The 21,500-nt window shown below is 33.4% G+C and overlaps 4 protein-coding genes across 4 annotated transcripts; 2 read left to right on the top strand and 2 right to left on the bottom strand.

Moving 5' to 3' along the window:
* Positions 1-500: 500 nt before the first annotated feature.
* On the top strand, positions 501-3,512 carry ASCRUDRAFT_81597 (C-1-tetrahydrofolate synthase; the record flags this gene model as incomplete). Its single annotated transcript, XM_020194632.1, has 2 exons — positions 501-628; positions 656-3,512. 2 exons carry the CDS (start codon positions 501-503, stop codon positions 3,510-3,512), a joined length of 2,985 nt encoding a protein of 994 aa, XP_020046459.1.
* Positions 3,513-4,462: 950 nt separating this feature from the next.
* Positions 4,463-5,569, bottom strand: SHR5 (Shr5p; the record flags this gene model as incomplete). Its single annotated transcript, XM_020189598.1, has 4 exons — positions 4,463-4,834; positions 5,012-5,092; positions 5,116-5,184; positions 5,399-5,569. Coding segments are annotated over 4 exons (693 nt in total), but the record flags the coding sequence as incomplete, so codon positions are not given.
* Positions 5,570-9,707: 4,138 nt separating this feature from the next.
* On the top strand, positions 9,708-11,099 carry ASCRUDRAFT_17140 (GTPase-activating protein; the record flags this gene model as incomplete). The annotated part of the gene is made up of 2 exons (XM_020189467.1): positions 9,708-10,115; positions 10,194-11,099. Coding segments are annotated over 2 exons (1,314 nt in total), but the record flags the coding sequence as incomplete, so codon positions are not given.
* A 302-nt stretch (positions 11,100-11,401) lies between these two features.
* Positions 11,402-20,479, bottom strand: ASCRUDRAFT_76657 (RasGAP domain-containing protein). Its single transcript, XM_020193571.1, has one exon. It carries the CDS (start codon positions 20,090-20,092, stop codon positions 11,753-11,755), a length of 8,340 nt encoding a protein of 2,779 aa, XP_020046456.1. The 5' UTR covers positions 20,093-20,479; the 3' UTR covers positions 11,402-11,752.
* Positions 20,480-21,500: the final 1,021 nt, after the last annotated feature.

The raw sequence follows: 21,500 nt of genomic DNA, 5'->3' as shown, positions 1-21,500 counted from the left end.
GCTCTTTGTGCAAAATTTCATCTCCAGACCCAAACAAGCAAAAGTGAGACTGAAATGCTGCTCATGCTACTCATTCTTTAACACTACTTTTTCTTCAAGGCGCTGGCTCCAGAAAATTATTCCGCAGCTGTTTCTGTTGCCTTTTGAGGACTATTTTCCAGCAGCAAAAACAGCAAAAGCAGCATGCCGCTGTCTGCAGATAGCTTCCAATCCAACCAATCAAAACCAGTTTTTCAGAGAAATGCATGCTGCATGTCAACGCTTGGAAAGGCGGATTTGCATAGCCATCGCAGGACAAATTTTTTTGTTTTAATTTTTTCACAACACCTGAAAAATTATGACTAACCTTTGGAAGAAGTCGAGTATTTCCTGTCGATTATCCAGCAATATTTACACCACCTAGATGATTCATAGCTCCTGATTATTATTTATAGCTATAATTTGTTCCTTCCAACACCAACACTTATCAGACCACAGCTTTCTCTTCATCAATCTTGAAAATGTTCTCTTCCTGCCTCAAAAATCAACGTTTGGCTCGTTCTACAAAGTTTATAAATAATTTAAGTAAAAAATATAACCAAAACAATCAAATCAATGTCATATCTTGCAACAACTTATACAATGTCTCGTCTGTTTCCTTGTTTTCAACAAGCAGCTTTAATTTGAATGCCCAGATACTATCTGGTAAAAAATTAGGTGATTCGATTAAATTTGAAACTTCTAAAAAAGTCAGTGAAATTCAATCAAATTTCCCTCATTTTCAACCAAAATTATCTATAATTCAAGTTGGTTCAAGACCTGATTCGTCTACTTATGTCAGAATGAAATTAAAAGCCGCTAAAAACTCAAAAATCCACTCAGAATTAATTAAATTCGATGAGGATGTCACTGAAACTGAGCTATTATTCAAAATTGATCAATTAAACAACGATATCAATACAAATGGAATTTTGATTCAATTACCTTTACCAAAACACATCAATGAAGCCAGAGTTACAAATGCTGTTATAAAGGAAAAAGATGTTGATGGCTTCACTAGATACAATGCTGGCGAATTAGCTAAAAAGGGTGGTTTGCCTTTTTTCATTCCTTGTACCCCCAATGGCGTCATCAAATTATTAAAAAGTGAAAATATTCAATTATCAGGGGCTCATGCTGTTGTTGTAGGAAGATCAAATATTGTTGGTACTCCAGTCGCTGCCCTCTTGAGAAATGAAGACTGCACTGTCACAATTTGTCATTCAAAAACAAAAAATATTCCAGATTTCTTGAAAAGTGCTGATATTGTCATTGCCTGTGCTGGCTCTCCAGATTTCATCCAAGGTTCTTGGTTAAAAGAAGGTTGTGTAGTAATTGATGTTGGAATGAATTATGTCCCCGATTCCTCAAAAAAATCAGGTCAAAGACCAACTGGCGATGTGGATTTTGAATCTGCAAAGAAAAAGGCCTCTTTTATAACTCCTGTTCCAGGTGGTGTTGGTCCAATGACAATTGCAATGTTGATCCAAAACGTATTTTTAGCTGCAAAGGCTCAAAATGAAAGTCTAAATAAACCAATCTCTTTAAAACCTTTATCTTTGAAACCCTTACATCCGGTTCCTTCTGATATCGATATCTCAAGAGCTCAGCAACCCTATCACATTACTCAAATTGCTAAAAAATTAAGTATTTTGCCCAATGAACTAGACCAATATGGTCATTACAAGGCAAAAGTCTCTCTTGACGTTTATGATCGTTTGAAAGATGAACGTGAAAATGCTCACTATATTCTAGTTGCTGGTATAACCCCAACACCCTTGGGTGAGGGAAAATCAACAACAACTATGGGTTTGGTTCAAGCTCTTGGTGGTCATCTCAATTTACCTGCAATCGCCAATGTTCGTCAGCCATCTATGGGTCCAACTTTTGGCGTTAAAGGTGGTGCAGCCGGTGGTGGTTATGCCCAAGTTATTCCAATGGATGAATTCAATATGCATTTAACTGGAGATATTCATGCAATTGGTGCCGCCAACAATTTATTAGCTGCCGCCATTGATACAAGAATTTTTCATGAATCAACTCAATCGGATAAGGCTCTTTATAAAAGATTAGTTCCTACAAAAAAGGGTGTCAGAAAATTTACTCCGCCAATGTTAAAGAGATTACAAAAATTGGGTATCGAAAAAACTAATCCAGACGACTTGACAGTCGAAGAAATCAATAAATTTGCAAGGTTGGATATTGATCCTGAATCGATATCAATCAAAAGAGTGGTTGATGTTAATGACAGATTTTTAAGACAAATAACTATTGGACAGGCACCCACAGAAAAGGGTTTAACAAGAAAAACGGGATTTGACATTACTGTTGCTTCTGAAATTATGGCTATTTTAGCTTTATCCAAAGATTTACATGATTTGAGAAATAGAGTTGGAAACATAGTTATTGGTTTAAAAAAAAATGGCGACCCAGTTACTTGTGATGATATATTTTGTGGTGGAGCTATAACCGCTTTATTAAAAGACACGATTAAACCAAACTTGATGCAAACTCTAGAAGGAACACCGGTTTTTGTTCACGCAGGTCCATTTGCTAATATCTCTATTGGTGCTTCGTCTGTTATCGCCGATAAATTAGCTTTAAAATTAGCTGGTAAACCTAAACTTGCCAATTCAATCGAAGAAGGTAAAATTCCCAATGGTTATGTAGTAACTGAAGCAGGTTTTGACTTTACAATGGGTGGTGAGAGATTTTTTAATATCAAGTGTCGTTCTTCTGGTTACAAACCTAGTGCTGTGGTTATTGTTGCAACTGTTCGTGCTTTGAAACTTCATGGTGGTGCTCCAGATGTGAAACCAGGTCAATCATTGCCAGCTGAATACACGACAGCTAATGTTGGGTTGGTTAAAAATGGCTGTTGTAATTTAGCCAAACAAATCTCCAATGCTAAAAGTTACGATGTTCCCGTAATTGTTGCAATTAATCAGTTTGAAACTGACACTCCAGAAGAGATTGCTATCATCAAGGAAGAAGCCAAAAAAGCTGGCGCTTTTGATGCTGTTGAATCTAATCACTGGGCTAAAGGTGGTGCTGGATCCATTGAGCTAGCCAATACTGTTGTTAGAGCCTGTGAAGAACAAACTGATAGCCATTCCAGTGAACTTAAATTTTTATATGACTTGAATGGAACAGTTGAAGACAGACTAAAGATCATTTGCCAGAAAATGTATGGTGCCGATGATATTGAATTATCACCTTTAGCCAAACAACAAATTGAAAAATACATCCAACATGGTTTTGGACATTTACCAATTTGCATTGCCAAAACCCAATACTCTTTATCCCACGATCCAAAATTAAAGGGAGTTCCAACTGGTTTCAAAGTTCCAATCAGAGAAGTTAGAATTAGTGCTGGAGCTGGTTATCTATATGCTCTTGCTGCTGAAATTATGACTATTCCAGGATTAAGTACTCATGCTGGTTTTATGAATGTTGAGGTCAAAGAGAATGGCGAAATTGATGGTTTGTTTTAGAACTACATTCTAGAATTTGCATTAAAACGATGAAGATCGATTTTTCTTATATTTTTGTATTCTTTTGTTTTGTTTTATTTTATTTTATTCTTTTTTTTTGTATTTTGTCTGATTTTATTAAATATATAGATTTTAGTTTTAGTTATAGAATTCTTTTTCTTTTTTCATTGGATTCTTAATGGAAAGCATATATTAATTATACATATAAATCATTCTTATTTTCACATAATTTTTCATATTTAGAATTGAGTTACAGACAATAGAATGATACAGATAGGGCTTAGTTATTTTCGGCAGTTTTTTACAAAAAGGTTAGTAATATCCAAAAAAGAATTTAAATATATAAAGCAAAGGAAGCGAAACCAAGGGATTTTAGCTTGAATTACTTGAAAATATGATATAAATGGTAAAAACATAGAATCGGTTCAATATCAACACACATCCTACTTTAACTACTTTGTGATGGCCTATTACTTTTTTAATGAAATCTTAGAGCAAGTCAATAATATAATTGGTTCAGTAGGAAAGCTCTACTCAGAACTGCAAATAATCCAAAAGACTATTAAGTCAAGTCAAGACCAAATTAAAGAAATTCCACAGAGATGTTGGTGAGACAATTTTCCCAGTGTTATTTTAAGGGGAAAATGGTAGAGAATAAATGCAGTGAACAATATCCATATATATAAAAGAGAAGAAAAACATTAAAAATAGTTAGCAAAAGAAAATTAAAAGAATTTGAAGATCAACTTCAATTTGAAATCTTCGACTCCAATGTAGAGGTTATTACAAATAAAACAACAAACCCAACCAGCAGTAAGAAAAAAAAGAATAAAAAACAGACAAATAAAAATATCAAAAAATAAAAAAATAAAAAAAAACAAATGTAAACTTCATAAAAAAATGATCTATTATTCATAATCTTCTATTGCAGGCTTTGGTATTTCAAAATCCAAGCTCAAATAACCACTTTTCCTTGGACTTATAATTTTAATTCCTTTGAAAGCCAATTTAGTTCTATTAAGACTTTGAATGTAATCTTCCAATTCCAGCAAAACATTTTTTGAATAGTTTAAAAGATTACGATTTATCCAAACAAAGAAAGGTAAAAAAGAAAAAAAATTGATTACAAACTCATTATCAAAAAACCATAAAGTGAAGACGCCGATTATATTTTCAATTATATTGTGGTAATTTAAGGGATTGAAAGCCAATTTGAGATAATTATTTACAACAACTACAACTTCTTTAAACTCGTCAGGAGAAAGATATTTTGATAAGGGAGAGATTGAAGAATAGCCATAAATTTGATTTAGGTAAATTCCCTTTGGTTTGAAACAATTAATGTTGGTGAAATCATTTGAGTAGGTTGCTTTATGGGTATAATAATTTTTACTGTTGCCAGTTATATTAGGTAGGTTTGAGTTGATTGTGTTGTTGAGATTAACAGTTTCATTAAAGGATAACAAAGCTAGGGAGTTTGTTGAATGTTTATTTGGCACTAATTGTGTTGAATTTGATTCACTAGTGGACACAGAGTAGACTAGAGCAGCAGGTTCAAAACCTGGTAAATAGGGGGAGATCTGAGGATATAAGTTGTTAAAACGATCAGAGTAGGAGGGGTTTTGAGTTGTAGCAATGGATGATATTGAATCATTATTTTCAAGGTCGATATCTATGTTTTGATTTGGGTTCCTATTGTTGTTGGAGATGTCGTCGTTATTATTACTGGAGTGGTCGAAATCAGTAATCTTATCAAAGGGTTTTAAAATGTTTGAGTTAATTGAGGAGTTGTTGTTGTTGTTGTCATGGATATTAATGGAATTGCCAGTAATGGGAGAATTGTTGTTTGAAGTGGTTGGGCTGTTGAAGATTCTCGGAATTTTGACAATTCTTGTAGATTTGTAGTTTTTTGAGTTGAATTTGACATAGGCATTGGGAAAATGAGTTATTATCAAGGGTTGGTTATAGGTGCCAAATTTTTTAGTTTCTAGTAAAAAATAAGTTTTGACAGAATATTCATTATAGTTGAAAAACAAGAGTTCTTCCTGAGAGGAGTTTATGCTTGAGTCGTTTATGGTGCTGTTATTGGTGTTATCGTTTATGATGTTGTTGTTGTTGTTGCTCATGGTGGTGTTGTTGGTTGGATTATTGGAGATAAAAGAGGTCTTTTTTTTGTATCTTTTCTTGTTATTGGAAGTGTATTTGTAGTTGTTGTTTAGACTGTTTTTTGATTTTTGAGAGTTATAGGCGTTCGCACCAATTTTCTTTGATATAAATGGTTTGTTTTTGAAGATTATTGGAGACTCCAAACCAGTGTCCAAGTCTATGTCGATGTCGATATCTAGATTGTTTTTGTTTTTTGTTGAGAAGACGTTGATTTTGAAAGGGTTTGTGATGGAGATTTGATTTTTTGAGTCGATGTTCAGAAGATATGGGTTTACTTTGAGGTTTGGAACAGACTTGAAGTTTTTAGGAATGGATTTGGGGTTTTGAGTGATAGATGTGTTATTTTTGGTTGCAAGAATGTTGTTTGAAATGTCGCATGGATCAGGATGAGTAGAATTGGAAATAGAAATGGAATTTGAATTTGAATTTGGATTTGGATTTGAATTAAGATGAAGATGAAAATTGGAGGTATAACAGTTGGGGATGGAGCCAGAGGGAAGATGGCTGTTGTTCACAGGGTCCAACTCATAGTCGTTGTAAATAGACTCAAAGTCGTCTAGGTCAGAAATGGAGTCGTTGTCGAAGCTGTCGTTGATGTTGTTGATCAAGTGAGATTTGGCAGTGAGCTTCTTGATGTTAGAGAGATGGTCGTTGGTGTTTGTGTTTGTGTTTGTGTTTGTGTTTGTGTTGGTGGAGATGGAGTCAGAGTTGGAGAGGAGGTTGCTGTTCTGAACAAAGCTGGTGTTTTTGGGTTTGTCGTTGCTGCGAATTTTGTGTGCTTTGAGGGTGGAAGTGGAGGTGCTGTTGTTGATGATGGTGGAGCAGTTGATGGAGTTGTCTGAGTAGTGTGTGTGCTTGAGGATTGGAGGCCTAACGATGGGAATGTTCAAGTCGTTGTTGACGTTGTCGACAATAAGGCTCGACTGGTTGATGAGCCTGTTGATGTCGCTTTCAGTTGTTTCGATGCTTTTTCTGTTGGCATAGCTGGCGCTGTTGGGATTGAGGTTGGTGTTGTAGGTATCACTCATTTCAGCAGGTCTGTGTGTGTTGAATGAAACACTAAGCAATGAAGAGGTTGGAGAAAGCAGTCAAAATGGAATGAGTATGGTGATGGGTATTAAGAATGAGCAAAGGCTATGGGCTAGCAGAGCATCAAGAAGGAGAAGAAGGTGGTGAAATTGATTGGAATTGATTGGAAGCAATATACTTCAAGTCCAATCTATGTCTTGAGTACAATGAGTAACAGTATACAAGAGTATTTAATGGTAAACTAAAAAAGCCTAAATCAAAGATAAACCAGAACGATATAGCTTATTGTTTAATTTTTAAACTTGAAGTTGCTAGAGATTTGCTTTACAATGTCAAGAAATACTGGTGGAAGCCGAAGGTGGTATGTGATACGATAATTCGCCAAACCATGAAACAGATCAGGCAGAATTGGAGAGTTATTTGGATAACATGAATAGCCAAAAGACAGATTAATAATTTTTATTATAACCAAATGAAACATTTCCAAATTTGTGTTTGAGTCGTTTTCAAATTCCAAAATTCCAAAATTCCATTCTCGAAAAATAGGAAAGCCAATGCGAGAGAGCGCGGGCCAATGCGAGAGAGCGCGGTACCGATATCATGTGCAGCCACGCATAACATGCAGTGAAATGTGTCACATGTGCATTGCGTTTTTATGCAATATTTCGCCCGCGTTTTGCAGCATTGGCTCGCGCGCCACGTGACCAACTGCCCGATCCGGCACGTTTTTGAGCTGGGTCTGAAATGAAAGCAGTTTGAAGCTGATTTGAATCGCTTTGCCTTTATCGCTGGTAGCAATTATCTTCAATCTCTTCACTCTCTTCACTCTCTTCAGTCTCAGCTCCGGAACCAGATCTTTTGTCTTGTATCTCTGCTGCTCTGCTCTTCCACATCTATTCCAGAGCCTGGTCTTCCACAGACACTCCTGTCTTTTTTTGAGCTGGTTATCTTGTTGATGCTCCTTTAATCGTGGACCAACCTTTTTTATCCTTTTCTATCCTTTTTTTCAATTTGGTGCCTGAATCGACGAATCTTATTTCATCTTCTGGAGCAAAACAGCCAGAGACAGAATAAAGAGACAGATAAAATAAAGCGACAGATAAAATAAAGAGACAAACGAAAGAGACAAAAAAAAGATTTGAAACCCACTCTTCTTGTCAATTTGATCTTTGCATTTGGTCCTGCTGTTCTCTCTTCCACCTTTTAATCCTATTTAATTTCACTTGATTCTATTTTGTTTCTTTTTAGACCTGTTTTCTATTCTTTCTCCTACTCACTGTTTCGGAAATGTCAAATTTAAACAATTACAACCTAAAACAGTTTAATTCTTCCTCAAATTTAACAACAAATCACCAACAGAACCAGAACTCCTATCAAAGTCCATATAACCAAATCAACAGAAACAACGTAAACTCCTTCCCAGTCAATTCCAGTTCCTCAAGTTATTCAACCTTTAATTACGACTTGAAAAAAAAATTAACAAAATCTGATGCTGATTTATACAACAAATTTTCAAATCCACTCAATAACTCAAGTAACAGTGTCAACAACAGCAACAGCAGCAACAACAACAACAACAACAATTCCCCAAAAAACCACTTTAAATTCTCAACTCCTGTTCTAAATTCCTCGCAGTTTTCAAATTTTAACTCACCCCCAGCAAGATCCCCCAATGCTAATAACAACACTCAATTTAATGATTCATACACAAACTCTCCCTCAAACTTGGAATCAACTTCAACTCTATCTTCAATATCAACCTCAAATAATAAAAACATAAACAGTATAAACAGCCTATCTCATATAAACCACATCAATAGCATCAACAACATAAACACTCTAAATGGCCTAAATGGCCTAAATGGCCTAAATGCTCTAAACAACTTGAACATCCACCTATTGCCCCAGTCCCCAATACTGAATGCCTCCTCCTCAATACTAAACTCCTCTGTAAACAATTCTCCTGTAAAATTTAGAGAAAGATCAAACACTCAACAATCAATAGACAATGTCAAATACCTAAGTGTCATTGATATGTATGGAAACTTCTCTGACATCTCAAACAGTGATACTGATAATATCAACATCAGAAATAAAAATATCCCCTCCAATAACTTCCAACACACTCTTTTAAATATCAGTGACAACTCCACTAAAAATATATCAATCAATTCTCATACAAATGAAAACATTGATAACGAAACTATTAATACTTTGGATAACCTGGAAATCAATAGCAGTGCTAAAATTACAAACAATTATACCAATAAGAGCAAAAATGACGACAATGATGATAATGATTATAATAATGATGAAGACGACGATAATGACGATAATGACGATGATGACGATGATGACGATGAGGGAAATGATCTAATTAAAGATATGAACAAAAACATTAGCAATATAGACCTTACAAATAACATCAACAACAATAGTTCCTTTATCAACAATATTAATAACGACTACAATGATTACACAGATAAAAGATATAGTCAAATCTCTTCAATAGCGTCTTACAAAACTGCCGTAAACAATCCTTCTCTATTTAAAATAAATTCTTCCCAATCTCTTTCAAGTTCAAATTCAAACTCGAACTCAAACTCAAATTCAAATTCAAATTCAATTCGTAATTCAAAAATAAAATTTCTAACAAATAACAACAACAGCAACATTACCATCAACAAAAATACTCAACTTATCGATAATAAAATCATTCCCCAAAGAAACTTATCCTCAAACAACAAAAATAATAGAATTTTAAACAGATCGACAAGCCAAATCAACTCAGTTCCACCCACAGCCACTATTTTGAATAAAAAAAAAAAAAAAAAAAACTCATCTTCACTAACCACTGATAAGCTCTTGAAATTAAAGAACGAAAGCCTATCCTCAATTCAGTCCTCAAGACATACTGCCTCCTTGATACGAAATTCTATAGAGTCTCACCACAAATTATCCTCAGCCGTTAATAACTCAGCTTTTTTAAAATCCGAAAACGATAGATACGGTTTTAAAAAAAAAACCCAATTTGTCTCTGAAGATGAATATAACCAATGGTGGATCGATTACGAAGTTTATTTATCAAGAAGGAAAAAAAAATGGGAAATATTTATGAAACAAAATGGCTTATCCTCCTATAAAAATGATAACCCCATTAGATTTCCAACAAAATCAAACAAATTGAAAAAATATATAAGAAAGGGTATACCTGCTGAATGGAGAGGTAATGCCTGGTGGTTTTATGCAAAAGGAAGTGAAAAACTAAATGCTAATATCGGTTTATACGATAAAATCATTGAAAACACTCTCAACATTAAAAATCAAGATACTGAGATAATAGAAAGAGATTTAAACAGAACTTTTCCTGATAATCTGTACTTCAAAAATGATAATTTTTTAAATTTGGTCAGAGAAAGTGGCGGATCCAACACAGATCTGTTGAAAAATAAAAATGAAACTATATTTTCAACAGATAATACAAAGACAAATTTAAGTACCGAAACACCATTGGTTCAAGCTTTGAGAAGGGTGTTGACAGCGTTTGCTGCCTACCAACCGCAAATAGGTTATTGTCAATCATTGAATTTTATCGCTGGCCTATTATTGATTTTCATGGATGAGGAAAAATCCTTTTGGATGTTGGTTATAATAACAACAAAATTATTACCAGGAGTTCATGATGTGAATTTGGAAGGCGTAAATATCGATCAAGGCGTTTTAATGCTATGTTTAAAAGAGTATTTGCCTAACATTTGGGAAAAAATAGGGTTCGATTTCAATGAACCTTCTGTCAACAAACAATCGAAAAAAAAAACTGCTGAAGTTAATGTCAGAAAATTACCCCCAATAACGTTATGCACTGCCAGTTGGTTTATGAGTTGTTTCATTGGTATTGTCCCAATAGAATCAACATTAAGAATATGGGATTGCTTTTTTTATGAAGAAAGCAAAATTTTTATTAAAATGGCATTGACAATATTTAAGCTCTGTGAGCCCAAGATTTTAAAAATGAAAGATGAAATGGAGGTTTTTCAATTGATCCAAAACTATCCAAAGAAATTGATTGATGTGAACACCTTGTTTGACACTTGCTTCAAAAAGAGAAATGGTTATAATCATATTTCTCAAGATGAAATCAATCGATGTCGAAAGTTTGTAAAAGACCAAAGAAGAAAGACCAATAATACTGGTTATATGTCTAGCAAAAACGGAAGTCTTATTGAAAATGGAGATGTGAATGGAAACGAAAGTTATAATATTTTAACCAAAAATGAGGAGCTTCTTAAATTCACCCCAGAAATATATGATTTTAAGAAAAATGGATTGGTAGGTGTTCATTGGAACCATGCTTTAACGAAAAAAATGAAGAAGCAAATGATTAAAAGGAAAAGGAACTGAAATAAAATGAGTTTTTTCAGAATTTTCCTCATTTGTTTTTTCTCTAGATTTATTTAAGAATATAACATTTCCAAACTTTTTTTTTTAATTCAATTTCTTTTTTTTCTTTTCGTGCTCTTTAATGTTAGTTGATCATACTAATTGATCAAATGTTTTCGTTTCTTTTTCCATCTTGTTTTAGTCTTAGTTTTAGTTTCATTTCTAGTTTCTTGATAGGCTTGGTTTGTTAATAAGCTTGGTTTCTTAATTTCATCTACAAAACAAAAAAATAAACATTAGTGCTATTATTAAAAGTGGAGACTAAAAACTAAAATTTATAAACTTATAAATTTAAATATTATGTTCATCAAAAAGAAAACAATAAAATTGAAAAACAAAACTATTAAAAAACTAATTGAAATATAAACAGCAATAAAATACTCTATTTCAAGAATAGAGAAGTGTCAAATTCAGACAAAAACACAGTAAACTAAAAGGAAAAAAATAGAAAGGTAAAAAGTAAAATAAAATCAAAAAATCAAAATAGTCAACAGCTCGAAAAATTCAAATAAACATTACCAATGTCACAAAATATCAAGCTTATATCGTCTCTCATTAAACACTGCCAAAAGTAAATAAAAAACCCAAACTAATCGGAAAAGAGCTCACTTAAGTTGTTCTGGTTTAATTGTCATAAATGCATCAGTACAGAAAACCTGAACATATTTAAGTCTGTCATACATGTCTTCAGCTTTCGATTCTTTGAAAGGATCAGGAGAAGAGAAGGCCCAATTTCTAATACCCAAAAGATTGTATTCAACCAATAATGAATCAATAGCATTTTTGTGTCTTTCTTGGTTGGGATATTCAGGACTATGAGCTGCAAGAGCAATCAAATCATAGCAAAGTTGCAAAACATGGAAAGGAGTGGTTGTTGCAACAATTTCCTTCTGCAATTGCTCCTTGATATCCAAGTAGCAGGAAAATAGTATATCATGGTCTTTCTTGCCAATATAATAGAACAAAAGCAAGAAACGGTTCTTGACGTTGTAATCGTCGGTTGTTGAGGCAAAATAAAGAGCACCTTGTAGCAAGACAAACATTGCCTCAGGAATACCAGTTAATAGATAGTCAACTAATATTCTTGGGACTTCAACGCTTTCACTGAGGAAAATTGTGTTGTTGGGGTCCAATCCTGCTGCCTTCATTATTCCCTTTAATTCGTTATTCGATCTTGAGAGCATGTATAACATCAATAGATAGCTGACAGAATTGGAGTCATATGGAGAGCCTTGTTTGGAGGCCAGTATTGCATGAACTGTTCTTACTCTAAAAAAGATCTGCAAAACATGAAAGGCAGCTTCCCTCAAATATGGCAATCGCAATCCTCTGATTATTCGATGCAACATGGCAACATCAAAGTTCTTTTCTGAGACAACAATGTTACCGAGAGACTCGTATTTAACAAAACTATCTCCAAATATCTTTTTGTCACCCATAATTCTTTCAATCACTCTGTTGTCACTGAATCCGTTGGTTCTTTCCATGGAATCAAGACTTCTTCCTAGAATTTTGATAGAACCCTGATACAAGACAACATTAGCAGAAGTAGTAATAGCTGCACCAAGCCAAAACAATCTGGTGTGGAAGATCGAAGAGGGCGAAAGACCATCGACAAGTCTACTAATTGCAAAGAGACATGAGGCTAAAATGACCATACCATCTTCAGTCGAAGTGTCGTACTTCTTGAACAATTTAAGTGCCAAAATAATAAATTTCAAAACTAAAGGATCTTCAGCATCTCTCTTGCAAAGAAGCCCACCACAAATAATGGCACGAGCAAGAATTAGAGAATTAGTTTTAAAGGCACAATCCATGGTATAGGCGTACCACCTTATGTTCCAAACAGTCGAATATTCCACTGGCGCAACACGAATGAAATCAACAAATCCATCAATAACAGACTCTAAAGAAAGAACTTTACCATATATTCTTGTTGGATCATAAGGAAGAGGACTGTTCATGTCCTTACCACTTCTGAACAAACCAAATAGAGTTTTGGCAGAAGGGCCTGATATCTTTTGGTCAATTTCTTCCAATTTGGATACTGCAGCTTCAGAAAAGTCTTTTTGGTTAAGTAATAGAGAATGGATAATATTAATAGACAAACTGTTCAAAGAAACTCTCAAATCATGAGGTCCTAGATCAATCAACATTGACAATATGTGCACAAGATCTGGGAAAAATTGAAGAGTTCCTTTAGTACACTCAAAGAATAGAGAAACACAACATTTTACCAAGACTGTTAATTTGATCCAGCAATATTCAATGTGAATTTCAGTATCAACCAGTAATAAAGGTATGTAGATGATCTCTTTAATTTGCTGGATAACCTGTCCACATACTTCTATTGAAGGGTACAAAGAAAGCAAAGCAATAACATTCTCACAATCACCATACTCAGCTTCACGATTTAATGCTCTGTTGACAATCTCCTCGACAAGATATTCAGCAATTCTATCATCATCAGTTAAATATTTCCAGATGTACTCTGTAAAAGCACCAATAGTTATATCATCAATTGGCGCAACCTCCACAATCTCTTTTACAATTTCAAGCCCCTTTTCTTTACCAAACTCATTGGATAAAAATATGTGATCATAAATATTCTTTATCCAAGGGGATATGAACATTATACAATTAAATTTTTGACTGTCACTACTTTTGTAAGCAGTAAAAAAATAATGAATGAAATAGTAAGTAAGTTCTGGATGATATAAAGCTAGACTTTTAGAAACAGAGGTGACAAAAGCAAGGTTATCTTTAGGAAATAAAATAACTTCTGAATTTCGGATTCTTTTGCTTATGTTTAATGAGAAGCACTCAACGGATGAGGCTAATAAATCATAACATGAAGTACGAATATCAGATGAACGAGAAAGAATACCAAGGAAGTCAATACATAGCACCTCAGGCAACAATTCAATAGGTTGAAGTTCTTGAATAGTATCCAAGTTATCCAAAGACTTGTTGTTTTTTGAAAGTTTTGAAATATAAACAGTTCTGATCAATTCAAATCTTCTAGGACAAGCAAAAATCAATTGTTTTTTATCAACATTATCATATAAACTAAACTCATAAGGATTATCAGTATAGTGACTTAAAGAAGATTCAGCAAAACAAATATCACGACGAACATTCACAACTCTCACACTTTTAATTGAACCAGCAATTTTTAATCTTCTTGGATGAGCCAATCCAAATGATGTATACTTACCTCCAACCTTGATTATACCAGGAAAGTATTTCTTTTGCTCTGGCAGGTACATTTCAAAATCAGTAAAGGTGATTCTAACTTGATTTAAAATATTCAAACTGTGTTTCGATAAACCCAATGTATGAATAAGACGTGGATCATCAAACATCGATAAGAATGAGTAACGAACGTTAAATGGGTTGAACAAACCACCCTTTTCACGTTGTTTGATGTTTTCAACCAAGATTGGGAGATACCCATCACAAACATTGTAATAGAACATACTGACACAATTCTTTTTCATTGGTTCAGGTGCCAATAATTCCATTTCTTCAAATAAAGGAATCGAGTGATCTTTTTTAAAACGAGAGCAATCCACAACAACATAATATTTGCTGTCCCAAACTCTGCTTGCAAGTTGAAACATTCTAAAAAGAATTAGTTCTTGATCAATATCTAATTGTTGGTAATAAAAGTATGAGAAAACCAACATTGGAGTTCCATCTCTAGCAATTTTTTGTTGAAGAAATGGACTATCCACAATAACATCAATATTTGCATCAGCATGTTTATTCATGAAATCATATAGTTCATTTTTGGTATCGTTATGTTTGATATTTTCTGGTATACGACAGTAATATAAATCAATAGGAGGACCAATTTTCAAAGCAAACTCGTCAAGTTTGTTTATAAGTTTGTATTTTTCTTCAAGAGGAACTCCATAGTCATTCTTGTAATCAAGAACGTTATGTCTAATTTCTTGCATATGACGATAGCAAAATTTGTGATAATCTAATGGTAAATAAAGCTTAATACTAGAGATATCAAACTTTTCTTGATATCCATTGTCTTTGGAGATTAATCGCAAGAATTTGAAAATTTTATCATTTAGTTTATTAAGCTCATCCATTCTGCTTAGCAACAACGGCCATTTTAACGAAGTTAAAGAACCATTGGCAATATTTTGAAGTACTTTGGCTAATAAAATCAAAGATCTCTTGCTTTGTTTATTTGGTGGAGAATCCAATAAATTTTCAGACTCTGGACTGACAACAGCTGGACACAAAAAACGCAAAAACATAAAAGAACCAACTAAAACAATAGCAGTAGTTTCTGTTGCCTTTTTAGCAGCTTCTTTTCTCATATGAGCGCAAATTGATTTGAACTCAAGGGGAACTATGTCAATAGAATTATAAATATCTTCCACCAACTTCTTTAGGTAGTACATGAACTTATTAAGATTTTGTTCAGCACCAGGTTCTCCTGGCTGTATTTTTTCAACTTCAAAGAAATCATTATTTTTTACTAAACCATTAAGAACTGGACGCAACGTCTCAATAAGATATGCAGAACCATGATCTTTAGCATACATCGATAGGACTCTACTTGGTACAATATTTCTTCTGAGAATATCCACAATAGAGGAGGACTTTTTAATTTCCCATGAAATGAAATCATTAATGCAAATCACAGAATTTCCAATAGACTCATTCCAAGACAATAATGATTTAGAATACGAATCAACTTCAGAAGAAGGACAGGCATCAGAGCAGACTAAAAGAAATATTTTAGAGCTTAAAAGGACTTTGGTTGCATCTAAATAATATTCCTCTTTTGATTCCTGAGTTTCATTTGTCTCTTCGTGAAGAGACTTTATAACATTGTTAAAAACCTTTAAAAACGACAAACGAACTCTGTGGTCTTCGTGGAAACCAAGAGGAATAGCGAATTGCATACCCCAACGATGGTTGCGACCAAGCATATTACTTAGAGAATTGATCATTTGCTCCATAATTATACCGGCTTTTTGTTTGGACACAGAAAACATGTCTTTAGAACCAGCTCTAGCAGAAAAACGCTCCAATACTCTTAAAAACAATGTAAAGTAGTTGTTGAAAGAAAAAGCTCTGGCCACAATAAACTCTCTGGGATGCTGAGCACTTGGGGATTCCAATACCATGCCTTCTAGTAGGACAGCAATCGCTTTGCTGGATTCCACAGAAAGATCAGAAAAAAGATACTCCATTTCTTTTTTGCTTCTTGAATTCTCGTCTGCTTTGTCTTTGCTTCTAGACTTATATTTATCTCTAAATACTGATTCTTCTAGCCAACTGACAGCATAATTTAAGTACTCAACCTTAATCATACCAGCTCTTAAGCAAAGCTGCTCCCTATATAGCATAAGTCTTTGGAACAATCGACAGGCTCTTACCATTAGCCTTAATACAATGGTGTCGACTTGCTGGGAAGCTTGCTGGGCATCAATCAAAGCACAAGCAGAATTGGATATCCAGATAAACTTGTCAGAATTTTCAAAGTTCCTCAATTTATTTCCAGAAGCCATGCAGCCTTTTATAATGATAACATAACATTCAACTAATGATAACTCGCTTTCATCCAATTCACCCTTTTTGTAGGAAAATTTATTTACTTTTTCTTCAATCATTTCTAAAAGTATTCTTTGAGAAGAAGGATGCAATTCTGATGATAAAACATCTTTGGCATTTTCTTTCATCGTTAAATCATCGCTTGCTAGCATGTCCATTTTTCTGTTAATTAAACTTTTAACATAACCTTTGTCCTTCAGAGTGCTTGAAGAGTCAGCTTCTGAATCCAATACAAGACCAGAAGTAACAGCAATAAACCCAGAATAATTACGATGTTCTATAATGTCTATTTTGCTGGGAGATTTGATCTTTGTGTGTTCAAGCCATCTCTCATACATGATATCCAAACATTCTTGTAAACCAACTGATAATTTATTGCCATATTGAAGCAAAAACTTTCTAATTCTTTTTTGCAATGCAACAGCACCACTAACAAAATAGTCATCATTACCTATTCTACTCAAAAACAATTCATTAGACTCTTCTCTAATAATTTTATGGTGTCTGTACCCAGAATTCAATTCATCAATCATAACCTTAGCTGTTTTTTTGACCAATCTATAAATATCAACATCTGGTGAACAGAGACATATATAAATGATTTTTTCCAATTCAGTATACAATGACTTGCAAAAGCCATGAGCACCACTGCCAATATTATCAAATAAATCATCAACATTCATTTGTTCAACTATAGCGTTTCTGTAGTCAATAAACTGGACTATTATGGCCAATAATTCTTTTAGTTTTTTGTCGGTTAATCTGTAATTTAATAGAGACCTAGAAAGCGATCTAATACACCAACCAGAAGAGAAAAACCCACTATAAATTTGATAGTAGGATGGGCTATCGTCCAAGTTCATGAATCTTAAACAAAATCTTCTTCCCATTTCAACTAACTTGGTGTTGGTGTCACAAATAGCAATTGTTGCAATCTGTAAGTAATCGTCCATTTCAGTTAATAAGAAACCTGATTCCTGTGCAGCAACTACTTGTTCATTGGAATTAGATGTAAAATTCGAAAAATTGGACTTTTCTGTTTTAAAGAATTTAAATGGACAAGGTCTGAATATACCTAAAAATTCTTTCAAGATTTCTCTTGAAATCAAAGTTGGGTTAGCTCTCCTTCTACGGTATTCAGAGGCCTCTGCTTTTCTCATATCTAGTTGTGTGTTTGCACTCACTATTGAATCCACCGTTGAAGGTGTTGCAGTATTGACAGTTGTAGATGCAGATAAACCATAACTGCCCGAATAATTGGATGAGGCTCCGGTTCCAATGGTAGCCGAGCTTGATAATGTAGAAGGAGGTGGAGAGAAAGGAGATTTTGGCTGATTAGAACTTGAGGATCTTTTGTCATGTTTATCATATTTGAACAAGTGTCTTGCAGCTTCCTTTTTAGATCTCGATTTTGAACCACCATTGACACCATTGGAAATACCATTGCCATTTGTTACATTTGAAGCATCTTTTCTCAAAGGAGGGATGGAAGAAGCTGGAGAACTGGATGAAAGAATAAAATTAGCCTTGTTTGAATGATTAGAACCACCACTGGTCATTGAAAAGTTTGAGATACTATTGCTTGATGATAAAAGATTGCCATTTAATTTCATGTTTTGGCCATCCACACCATAGGAAGAAGGATTGCTATGTTGGGATATAGTTTTCCCACTAGAATATGTCATGGAATAATTAAAATCACTATTAGAGTTGTCTGAGTTTGAAGAGCTTACCATTGATTCAAAATCAAAAACCGTATCTTTAACTATATCAGAGACTCTTAGAGCAGAATTTCTCAAAGAGATAACAATTTGGTCCAAAAATGCTTCGAACTGCTCTCTAGCACGAGGATTTTTACTGAAAGTCCTGATATTTGACATGTAGCTATAAATTTGAGTCAAACTACTGTTGGGATCGTTAAACACTGAAAAAACATCGTGAATAGCTTTTTCAGGGAAAAGCAATATCGAGGCAGTATAATAGTCTCTTCTCAAGGTGTCATATAGTGAATTGTCAATGCAATCTGAGGTGTCACGATAAGCAGGATGCAAAAGATCAAATAAACAGTCGTTGTAGTTTAGTGCAAAGGTGACTAATGAGTGATTTGGTTCATATCTATATAGGAGACCAGCAAAACTGAAGAACGTTGTAAAACTCTCAACATTTACAATTTCATCGGTAGCATTAGTTGTAGTAGTATCATTAATTGAGATTATTGGAGGAGGATCTTTGGTGATTTGGTTTAAATTTTTAACCATCGTTGACAAAAACTTTTGTTTTTTATTAAAGGTGTTTGAGGTTAATAGTAATTTTGCCTTGGAGGAATTGTTGTAGTTTTCAAAGGATTTGGGGATCAAGATGATCAAAGTGGTCAATAGTCTTACGGCGACTCTTGAGTTCTTTCCATTGTAAAAGGACGAATAAACGTAATCAAATAGATTTTCAGATTCTCTGACAATGATTTGATCGCCTCTTGTGCAGGATAAATACTCCTCTGGTCTAGCAGTTAACCAGTATCTTATAGCTTTAACGAAAAAAGCTAGGGCCAATTGTTGTAAAATTGGGGATTTGACGAGATTGAATAGAATCCAAGCATCTTTGAATATTCTTAACAAGTATGTTTCATCAAGATATATATAACCGATTAGCTCGAAATAGGGCAAGCAATCAGCATCTTTTACATGGGACTGTGGTTTTAGATTGCCTATTGAGTTCATGACAAAATCTGAGAAATCCAATTGGTTAGAGGAGCCAATGTATCTTATTATAGCAGTGACACTGTAGTCGATATCACCTATGATGAATTTTGAGTTGAAGTACTCCAATTGGGAGGAAACGCCCTCGATTATCTCTAGCTCACTTTTGACAGTTTTGTTTGATTTTAGTTTTATCAAAACATTCAAGTATTTTGCAACACAGGCAGTGTTTAAGGCGTCAGCTTTGACAGTATGAGGTATATCTTTATCAGAACCAGAGGTAGAAGATGTTGATTGGGAGTTGACAATGGACAAGCCATGGTTTTCTTTTGCAGACCAGTTTTTCTCGGTGATGTCTGATAGTAGAGTTGTTATTATCGAGATGCATTTGAGGGATTCGTCAGATCTCTTTTTGATAGGGAGGTATTTATCTTGTTTGTTGTAGGAGTCTAGGAGATTGATGCATGCGTCGAGTAAATCAGGGAAAACAGGAGTTGTTGCTAAGGAAAGCAAGTTTTTTCTTGTTGATATGAAGATAGGATCAGATTCAGTTTCAGCAATTGAATAGGAAGTTTGTACAGACAATAGGGAGCTTATTCTGTTGACGAGACCAGAGGCTATTGATTTGAAAGAGGTCTGTGGGGTTTGTTGGGCAATTGCCAGCATTGTAGATATATTATTAATAGGATGATAAATAAATTAGGTGATTGAATAAATTGGGTGATTGGGTGATTGGGAGGTGGAATGAATAGATGGAAAATAAAAATAGTGTTAATTAACTTGATTGGATATTAAATGTAGTTATTCTTTAAGTCTTATCTTTAAGTCTTTACTTTAAGTCTTGTCTTTAAGTCTCTTTGAGGTCTTTCTTGGGAGGATGATATAAGAGGAGGAGAAATTCAATTAAGGATAATTACTTTTTAATTATTTATAGCAGAGAAAAGGAAAGTAGTTATCTAAATTGGATTTGAAGAAAGAAAGAGAAACAAAGAAAAGAAGAAAAGAAAAAAGAAAAAAAGAAGCAGGAAGAGGAAAAGGAAAAGGAAAAGGAAAAGGAAGAGAAAGAAAAAGCAAAAAAATAAAAACAAAAGGAAAAAAATAAATAAAAGATTTAAGGATCTGAAGAATTGATTAGAAATAATATAAATTGAACTATAGGAAACAATTTAATATAAATAAAATCAATTAAATTGAATTAGTGTAAATTAATGTAAATAAAAGAAAGAAAAGGAAAGGAAAGAAAAGGAAAATAAAATAAAATAGTATAATAAGTGAATAAGTAAGAAACAAATAAAACAGATGAAATATTTGTAATTGGTAAAGTATTTTATTAGATAATTTTCAGTTGAATGAAAAGAGGAATAAAATAAGAATGGACTTTATTAGAAGCTAGTTTTAAAGTAAGCAAAAAAATTTTAAATTTAAAGTGAAATAAAATTTAAATTTAAAATGGTTTAAAATGGTTTAAGATAATTCAGATTTTATTGAATTTAAATTGGATTGAGATAATTTTTGGATAGATATTTATAAGAAACTTGGGTCTTTTGTAGGAGGTGAGATCAAATAATTGAGAATTGAAGAATAGAACCAGGATTAAATAAATAATAAATAATAAATAATAAATAATAAATAATAATTAAATAATAATTAGATAAATACTAAATATTAAATATTAAATAATAAAACTAATCAACAAGAAGCACTAAATAAGAGATAAAAATATGAAATAGTCTTTTTTTAGTAGAGGGTGGTACTAGGGAGTAACTGAATTTTTTTCTGTTATTAGGTTTTTTAAAACAAGAATTTTGATTGTAAACTGATAATAAAATGAAATGGTGGTGGAAGATAGAGATTGGTGATTAGTAAAGTGGTTATTTGGATATGAGAAGCTGAATATTGTGTGTTGAATGTGGATTTTGAAATATGAATATGGGTTAAAATAATATGTCTTTTTTAGTGAATAGTGAAGATAAATAAGTATCTTTCTTGAGGGAGAGGTTAAAAGAATTTAAAATTTAAAATTAGTGAAGTAATTGTTGGTTGTTGTTATTGACTGATAATTGTCATTGTATCA

Source organism: Ascoidea rubescens (assembly GCF_001661345.1).
Source record: "Ascoidea rubescens DSM 1968 unplaced genomic scaffold ASCRUscaffold_9, whole genome shotgun sequence".
Lineage (NCBI taxonomy): Eukaryota > Fungi > Ascomycota > Saccharomycetes > Ascoideales > Ascoideaceae > Ascoidea > Ascoidea rubescens.
Note: the sequence above shows the minus strand (reverse complement) of the source record. Positions and strands in the feature narration are given on the sequence as shown.

Bases quoted from the DNA above. Each gene is read 5' to 3' on its own strand.
- ASCRUDRAFT_76657 (XM_020193571.1), bottom strand. From the start codon at position 20,092: ATGCTGGCAATTGCCCAACAAACCCCACAGACCTCTTTCAAATCAATA.